This window comes from Cryptomeria japonica, chromosome 11, assembly GCF_030272615.1.
Source record: "Cryptomeria japonica chromosome 11, Sugi_1.0, whole genome shotgun sequence".
In the NCBI taxonomy this organism is placed as follows: domain Eukaryota; kingdom Viridiplantae; phylum Streptophyta; class Pinopsida; order Cupressales; family Cupressaceae; genus Cryptomeria; species Cryptomeria japonica.
Genome location: NC_081415.1, coordinates 391,474,119 through 391,483,894, shown reverse-complemented (window position 1 = coordinate 391,483,894; position 9,776 = coordinate 391,474,119). Strand labels below are relative to the sequence as shown.

At 36.2% G+C, this 9,776-nt stretch overlaps 1 protein-coding gene across 1 annotated transcript in view; it reads right to left on the bottom strand.

Moving 5' to 3' along the window:
- Positions 1–941: 941 nt before the first annotated feature.
- LOC131071605 (protein CHAPERONE-LIKE PROTEIN OF POR1, chloroplastic) overlaps positions 942–9,776 on the bottom strand; it is a 62,923-nt gene continuing 54,088 nt past the window's right edge. Inside the window, exons 3-4 of the mRNA XM_058007514.2 lie at positions 2,090–2,456; positions 942–1,568 (exon numbers count right to left, since the gene is read on the bottom strand). Of these exons, the coding sequence (XP_057863497.2) occupies positions 1,393–1,568; positions 2,090–2,456 (543 nt within the window). The 3' untranslated portion in view covers positions 942–1,392. The remainder of the gene's footprint in view (positions 1,569–2,089; positions 2,457–9,776) is intronic.

The window sequence follows — 9,776 nt, the reverse complement described above, 5'->3', positions numbered from 1 at the left end:
GCACTGCCAAGGATTATGGGTACTTCTTTTAGAATGGTAGCATTTAGTTGAATTATGCCAATACTTAGTATAAACTTGTACCATATGCACTTCAGTTTTGCAGGATTGGGTGCTATCATTTTATTATCATATTGTTATTCTCTTGTTATTAATCTCATCTTCATCACCACCAGCAACAAGTTTGCAAGCCAACTACTACACGTTTATAAAACTCTGAATTCCCTTCATGCCTTTTGTACGAACAATGTAGTTAAAAATTGTACTAGTAGACCATCCAATGTGGTCTAAGTGGTTTTTTTTCATAGTGCTCATGGATGTACATTTGAATTTCAAGAGGAAAGAACTTGTGACTCTAACGAAATTTAAGTTAGTTTGATTATTTTAGTTTGATTATTATTTTTAAAGGCATGCATGGCAATACAGAGCCATAAGAGGTTCATGATCAATAAGTAGCCGGAGCCCCAAACAAACATGTTTATTACAGTGTTTCACAATGATGCATCTCCAGGGGTCCAGCTGACATCCCCACATCCCAGACATATTCGGAAGTTATGGACATGGAGGGGACATCCCCTTTTTTCAGGACTGGAAAGCCTGCTACATTTGGTGCATAATTTATTTATTTATAATTTTACTGTAATTTCTTTAAAAAAAACTGCTGGAAACTCTCAAAACCCATAAGAGGAAGGGCAGTCATTGAAAATGCAGCCCACTGTATTCACTTTTTTAGCCATCCCCCCACCATCTCTGAAATTTGGGAAAAAAATTATTCACTGAAACTTGACCTCTAATCCCAGAAACTTGGAGAAACACTGGTTTATTCAAATTTACTGTGAGAGGACATGCATAGTATAATGTGTGTTACTTTTTCAACATCTTTCACATATAAATCTGAGTACTGATGCCAAAAACATTAATGATAAACAGATACAAGTGTAAACTATTTAGGAAATGTATTTTGCCTTAAAAAAAAAATTATAAAACATTTAAAATTTTGAAATTCCAATGTTCGTACATATGCACTCTACGACTTCGTTGTTTGCATATGTGACACAGCAAAAATCATCCTACAAATGAAAAGTCATACCTACACCTAGCACTTGAAACTAAACTGCTGTTGCAAAATAAATGAATTTTACATTGACTGAGTTAGGCTATACATTTCAAGTGACCCTTTTGTGAGCCTCTAAAATGCAACCCATATTAGATTTATGTACAAATAAATGATTTCAGGCTTCAGCCATTCCAAAGCATAGATTAGGTCCTCTTAATATTAAGAGATTAACTAGCACTCATAAGCACGAACCTTCTCAGCCTGCTGATCTCCTAACATCAAGGCATGTGATGATAAGGTACATATTTGTATCTTCATCATGGGGAAGGAACGAGCTTTCATCTAAAGTACAATGAAGACAACCACTGCGAGAGGAGCACAAACTCACTCACAACCACAGCAGGTGAACTAATACCAAATAGTGGAACTACGTCTACCTGTAACCACGATTCCACTACTCCCCCAAGAACTGCTCCAACCACGAGACCTCCAACAGTTATTACAGCTGCCTTTCCTACGTACAAGAAAAACAACTGGGAACAATTAGTTACAATCACATTGCCTTTAACATGTTTCAATTAATAGCAGCCATGTACATTAAAAAGCAAGATAAAGGCAGTCCAAAAAAAAATTTAAATATGCTTGAGTTAAAAGTTCAGTGAAAATGGGATAAAAATGACAAATTTGATCATTGATGTATATATAGAAAAATATGTAGTTTTCAGTTCAACAAGGACATGTCCCCACAGGCCAAGTGATGCCCCGAATGTCATGGGGACTTGGAGGGATCATGGGGAATTAATAAGATGGAAGAAATTAGTACATATTCAAATGTTTGCAAGCAAATTTATTAATTTGGCAGCAAGTTACCAGTTAAAACTTGCGTTGTGTAAGTTACTTATTACATTGTTATAGATAATTAATATGTGTCATTACAGCATTAAAACAATTAATACCTTGTGTCGAGACTCAAAACATAAATTATGTCTACATATTATATCTGAAAAAAGAATAGCACATAGTTGTAATTCTCACCTAGCTTAACATTTTTCTTGCGCAAAAAGTAAAGTGAAGCTCCAAACCCAGTAGCTAAAATCAGACCAGGTACATCAGCTCCACCACTAGAATACTGCCCTCCTGCTGAATATTGTATTCCATTAACAAGAGTCCAAGCCATTAGAGCTCCATACACCCCAGTTTGTATGCCTAGATCATTAGTAGATGGAGCTTCAACACTGACAGGTGAATTCTTCAAAAAATTCTTCAGCCACTCTGGCATTCCACCAATACCTGAGTTACCTAATAACTTTACATCAGCAAACCGAATGCTGTTATCTACAACTTTTCCTGCCCTGCGCTGCATCAAGCTTTTCATAAGCAGTGTATCATATGCAGCCTCTACCTGCAACAAACCCACAAAAGATGTCTTATACCCTTAATCTCCATGTGCCTAAGTCATAGAAATGCCCAATATTTTAGACAGATTCAAATCGATTGGAATTTGTTTTCTTTAAAATTAAAAGGAAGAGATAAAAATAAGCTTATATATTTGACAACCGTCACTGAACTAAACAGTGTACAAACACATTTACTCTTCATTCACAATTTCATGATGATCTAATCCTTTGAGCTCAAAGTAAAGTTGCCCAGTTTAAGTTTTTCTCTTAAAAATTATTATTTTCAAATTCTACAAGATCTAGATCCAATGGTTGCAGAAAATTTTCTATTGCAGCCAAATGAACTTCAATTAATTAGGAATTTTATTGAAAGCATGTGTCATTCTCTAGTAACATACAACCCACATAGATGGTAGATTTAGAGGTAAGAGATTTTTATCTCACTATTGTCATTTTAAGCGTCAATCTCAGACATTGTTTTAAAACAAATATCTGCTCCATCAGGTAGACACCATACCTGAGGTGTAAACATTCATCTGCCATAACCTGTGTTCCATAGGGACACATCCCTTACGAATTTCCACCCATCCCTGCATCAAGGACATTCCAAGGACACAGGGATGGGTCAAAAATGTCCCCAGGGCTGTACCTTACTACAAAAACGACAACAAAAAAATTGGAAAAGTTTCCAATACTTGAGGAAAAGACAGCAGGTGATGGCTATCCATCCCTAGGACTGTTAGGGGTCTTCTAGGCATCCTTCAACTGTCCCCAGGTCAGCTAGCCAGGCACTATGGCCTAGCCTACAAAAGTTCTAATTTAAAAAAAAAACACCAAAATGGAAAAAAAATAAAAGGTAATTGGGGACACCCACAAGGATCCCACACACCCCTTTCCAACAGCCCTAAACCTAAAACAAAGACAATAACACTAACACTAACAACAAAGAGAAGAGAAGAGAAGAGCAATGAGAAGAAGACAAGGGAGCATCAAAACTGCATCATTTTGAGTAAATTTACTATCCATTTTTCATTTGCATGAATCCTTCTGATTTTTTTGTTTCTTTCAAAGTTCTAACACATTGAGAGTTTTTTTTTTCGTTTTTTATTTTATGTTTGCACTTGCAGCTTTGTTTTCAAAAAAAAAAAAGAGCAGCAATGAAGGTTATGAAGGTGAAGAGGATGAAATTTAACAAAAAAGCTATAGAAGTACAAGGTTTCTTCTAGGTGTGAGAGTGTTGCAGGTACTGTGGATTCAAATAACCCATTTGAATGCTCTTTTGCTCTCCTAAAAATTTATGCAAAGGACCTATTCAATACTAAAAAATCCCTTTGAAATTAACAAGAGACCATAGAAAAAAAAAATGAAAAATATCAAGGGGAGTAAAAGCTGGTCGTCATTTGTGCCACAAGGACTATAGGGGCAGCTACAAAAGAGTTTACATACATTTTTTGTGCATAGGAGGATAAGGGCTAAAAACATGTGAAAAAATAACCCTAGCTAAGAAGGTCAATGTGTCTAGGTAGTTCATGATGTTGGAGGCAAGAAATAAGGGAATACCATTAGAGACTACATAATCCAACATATCATTTCTTACTCAAACCATGGATCTTGATACTCAAGGGGGAGTAAGATTAAAAGGGGAAGAAGGTTATATAGTAAGGAAATAACTTGCACAAGAGAGGAATATAATGAGAAATATGCTGCAAATACTTGATAATGCTTGAAAATAATAAGCTACTTTGAGGGGGCAAACCTCCAAATGCCTTCAATAAGAACAAAATTCACAATATGATGCCAATAAACTAACGACTTCTTCCTATGTATATCATACTTATACAATAAATGCCATCCAGGCCAACCTAAATATCTCTATAACAAAATAAATGAACATATAATTTAATAAGGTTTATGCTAGGTGCAAGTTAGCTACACATATCCACATGCCCACTATAAGTTAAGGGTGCAACATGCTGCCTCTTCACACAAGCATTGTCCTCAATGTCGATCAATTGTGGACGCTTCAACACAAAATCTTCATCTTCTCATGTGGCATCTTCGACAAACAAATTCTTCCACTTAATGTGGTACTTTGTGATTGTACTACTCCTCAACTTCTTTGTGTATATCTAGAGAATTAACTTAGGATCAAAGATGACTCGTCCCTCTTCAGCTAGCTCAAGTAACATTGTTCATGCAGGGATCTTTTGACCAGTAATTTTCTTTAAGCACAAGACATGAAAAATTCGAAATTTTTTGTTTTTGGAGGCAACTCAAGCTTGTATGCTATAATGCCCATCTTTTTTGCAAAATAGAATATTGATCATAATGTTTAGGGAAGAACTTGTTATCCTTCTTTTGTTCTTTTAGTAACATTTGCTTATATGGTATTGCAACTTCAAGAAACCCAATCGCCCACTACAGAATTTATTTCACTACAATGTTGGTTAACTTGTTGTTTCATTCAATTTTGTGTCATGGCCAAATTCTCCTTAGAACAAATATGTACTTGTTATTGATGACTCATGTGATCTTCCATATAGCCTAAACATTTTTAAACCTAAGTTACAGAGTTCGCCTGTTTTGGTCCATGCTCCCGAACTCGGTTCACTTGGGTTCGGGTTCGCCCGGGGGTTCGTCTGGGTTTGCCCTGGGTACGTGCCTAGGGATTTGGGTTCGCCAGGTACGAACCCGAGCGTATCCAAAGGCACTGAGCACCAAAACATAACAAAAACAGACATTTTTGACCTTTTTTTGCATCCAAAAACTCTAAAATGTCCCTAAAAGCACCCCTTCTATCATTGGGTTTTCCTCACACATTGATCAATGATGAAGTAGCATACTATTAAATGTTTTTCTTCTGCCATTTTGCATTGTTCCATCTTCCAATTCAATTCTGAACTATCGATTGGCATTTGGCATTGATCAATAATGAAGTATTATACTATCAAATGTATTTAGTTTTATAATTTCGTAAACCCTAAAGGGACAGCAATACAAGGGGCAATGAAGCTTTGGGATGTAACCCTGAGTGCACCAACTTGGATGCAATTGTTGATGATCTGGTTAGAGTCACTTTAAATGATGATGATGAGATACCTGCAACTGATGGAGCTAGTGGGAGTGGCACTTGTTTGGGTTCAAATGATTTTGAATTTGAATTTAGAGCAAATGATGATGATCTTGATCTAGATCCTTTTGATGATTGATGAACATTGAAGATAGAAGATAGTTATTATTTTTGATTGTCAATTTTGTAATTGTAATGATTTTCATTTGAATCGTGAACCTGGACATATATGAATCTATGATACATTGATATATATTATATGGCATATGAGTATATGACATAATATAATGTTATTGAAATTCTGAACTACCAATTGAATTGGCATTTGGCATTGATCAATGATGAAGTAGCATACTATTAAATGTATTTGATTTGTAATTTTGTATATTTCTTTAAATTTTTGCATTATATATATATAAATACAAACGAACCCAACCCATGAACCCAAAAGGCAAAAAAAATTTTGCCCGAACCCACAAACTGGGTTTGTGTCCTAGAACCCACTTTTGTACCCAAACTAGTAACTTAGTTTTAAACACTATGGAATGAACTGTTATGTCACCTTTCTACTAGTGCTGGCCAAGCGCCCCATTAAAACTGCTTATCTAAATTAAAACAATGCAGATGACCCTCCAAGCTATGAGCTAGTAGTGTACCCAAACAATATAATAAATCTGTACAAAAAATAGTGGTAAATATGGGATCATGATCACTTATGACAACCTTTGGGGTACCATGTAACTTCCATATTTTGCCATAAATGTTTTTGACACTATACTTGTTGCAAATGGATGGGATAGTGCACAAAACTATTACTACCATGATAACGCTCTACCTTTAAAATTAGAAAGGCCTGTGATAAAATGCATAGAGATCTTTTTGTATTGCTAGCTAGGAATAACCAAAGGTTGTAAAAGACCATGTGTCTTAATTGCCTACTTTACTTCTATGACATACCAAACATTCAGCTACAATTTTTTTAACATCGCCTTTAAGCCCTTCCCAAAAGAAATCCTACTGAGTCATTGATATGTCTTCAAAAATCATGAATGAGCCCCAAGTAGAGAAATATGGAGCTCTTGTAGAATATTTTGTTTGAGGGTGGAATTATGCAAAAGTCCAATCTCTCTTTGTATCACAGGGAATCTCCCTTGAGCTACTTGGATCATTTCACAACCGTTGAATGAGATTCCATGTAGTGACATCTTGCTACCACTTCTATCTTGCTTCTTCAACCCAACCTACTTGTAATATTGAAATGGAACATAATAATGCTGCCTCATTATCATCATTTTTAGATAGTGCATCAACCAACACATTCTCCTTATCTTTCTTATAGATGATTTCAAAGTCATAACCCAACATTTTAGCGACCCATTTTCATTGTTTTTTGGATGACAACCATTGCTCCAAGAAATATTTTAGGCTATCATGATATCCTTACTTTGAAGTATCTACCCATCAAATGTGGCCCCCATTATTTGTGTTGGTGTAAATAATTATTCATCATGGATATTATTACACCTTACTTAAGTTTACTTAGGTACATGCATTTCATAGTAGTTTGGGCATGAGACACCTGGGTGTTTGTGCCACATTGGGATAGTGTGTGTAGGAGAATTTCCACCTTTTATGGTGTTGATCTTGTTACTACTCTATCATATCTACTTATTGTGGAATGATAATTCCACCTTCGGTGGGTGATCCACCTCATGTGGAATATTATATTGTTTCTCCTACCTGTTGGTGTTTGTTTTATCATATACCAAACATTAGAATAGGATACTCGAAGGTATTCTATCCTCTCCTGAAAAATCACTACTGATTCCAAGGTCTATATGTGCGAACAAGCGACTTTAGTAAAATAGCTTCTTGGGTAGTGTATGCTGAAAATCTCAAGGGGGACTTACGTTAACAAATGTCTCGAACTGTTAGACTTAGATGGATTTAGCAATTTTAGGCTCTTTTTTTTTGGGGGGGGGGGTGGATTTTCGAGGATTTAGACTTTCAAAAAGGAGAAAAGAGATAGGGTTCAAGAAAGCTAATCTAATCCTACGAACTCTGGAGATAGTATCAATTGGGTGCTCTCGGGAAACCAAACTTTGCTTCGCCACACTAGGGACAACTACACAGAGCTGGTGCAATCTTCAATGGATTGTGCTTATGATTAAGATGTTGGGATGCACAGAGGATGGGCTCAGACTAACTTTGCACAGTGAAATGGAAATCATCCATTCACCAAAAGTATGAGCGGAGATACACCATCAATTGACACTTATCAAATCCTTCATTCAAATTAACAACAATGAAAACAAATCTAAATTAATTTTAACTAAGTGTTAAGGAAATTGAAACCATGCAAATCATTCAAACAATAGGGATTACAAAGCCTTAAGAGAAAGCGCACATGCAATATATTATTTGGAAATGACCTTACGCAACAATACATCAAAAACTCACACCCTCCAAATGAGAGGAGGTAGCCTTATATAGTTTTTCAAAAAATCAATGAACGACCGAGATCAAACAGTGATCAAGGGCCCAGATTGAAATTAGGGTTTCCCAAAACTAACTACCCTCGACCAATGAGAAAATTACATTTGGGACACTTGTCCTTCTTGCTAAATATGAACCATCAATGAAAATAGAAGGTTGTTGCATTGTGAAGTGTGCCCTTCTAGAAGCTTTTGGATAAGTCAGGTTCATTGGACCTGGACACGTTGACATGGAGCAATCTGATTGGTCGAAAGATGACAAAGCGCCACCGCAGCGTAAGCCACTCCTAATCTTGCTGAGGCGGTGCAGGAGCAGGTACGGGAGGTGGATTAACTTCTTGTTGTTCCCTCTGATTTTGTGCGTCAATATGCGCAGCAATTTCTAGCTCCTCGTCAAGGATAAAACACATGCGATACCAATCAAGAGTGTTTCTTTTCACTTCCCACGCCAAGCTGTACAATTTTGTGATAACGTGTTCTTGTTCGTCGCTGAAATCCAAGTCTGGCTGAAGTACTGGATGAGGTTCTTTGCTTGGTTCAGGAGGAATGATTGGCAGGCCCATGAAGAAAATTGTTGAATTTCTTAGAATAATTTCTTGTTGACGACTCTATGCTTGCTTCTTTGTGGCTCCAATTTATGTTGCACGAGAGGAGCGTTAAAAAGTTGTGGGTAATTTCTCGCAAATATGAAATGATAAGATCAAGCTACTCAGATATTCATTGTGATCATGCCCTCCCTCTTGATACCTTGACATTTGGAGAAGAATTTCTCCATGCCTTCATCATAATTGAGGAAATTGGAAGAAACATTTCTCATACTTAGCCAAATTTCCACGCTCGGATGAACTTTGCTTGTGAACTTGTCCTCAATCTTCCGTTTGGCTTGAAACTCCAGCTGCGATCTCTATGATGATCCCGCTTCTATTTCCTCCGGCAACCTATAAAACCAAAGGATAATAAGTTAGAAATCTATCTTGGATTAAAGAAAATCGAGGCTGCGAACGGCTAAGTGTTTGGAGATTTTATTTCATTTTCATACTTAGCCATGAGAATGGGATTTTCACATGTAAATTCTCCAACCTTTTATAACTTCAAAACTTTCATTCCATTTAGTCAACAAAATGATTATTCTCACTAAAAACTTGAACAAGTCCACAAAAATCATCTCCAACGGATTTTGAAAACTCAGAGAATGTAATAAATTTGTACTTAACCAACTTCACCTTCGATGGGGAGAGAAGAAAAAGACAAGAAGACAGAAAGATCTTTAGAAAAACTCAGAAAATCCGAATGATCTGCCTCCCCTATTAGCTGGTTATACTCCAAAATCTGCGGATTCTTTGACAAGAAGCTCACCCAACTGCAAGCAATATCAAGATTTTTCTCCAAATAAACTTCAATCTGCAAAAATACTTCTCAATGTTTTCCTCAGCTTGCTAAGGAAATTCGAACTTCTTGGTGTAAGAATGAAGTTACAAATGATGCATTTGTAATGAAATTGAATTCCTAATTAGAAACACGCAAAAATCATCCAACTCATGGTTTCTAAATCTAACTCAAATCTTGGGAAAGTGTTGTCACCTTCTTTAGTTCAAAAATCCTTTTACTTGTGCAAGTTTCTAAATTGTTTTTAGTCTATTAACTCGAACTAGGCTCATAAAATAGTATCTTCCAAAAAGTTTCTAATTTGGAACTCAGTCTGAAAATGATCTTGATCTGCAAATATCTTCTTTCCTATTTTAACTTTGAGTTTCCATTTT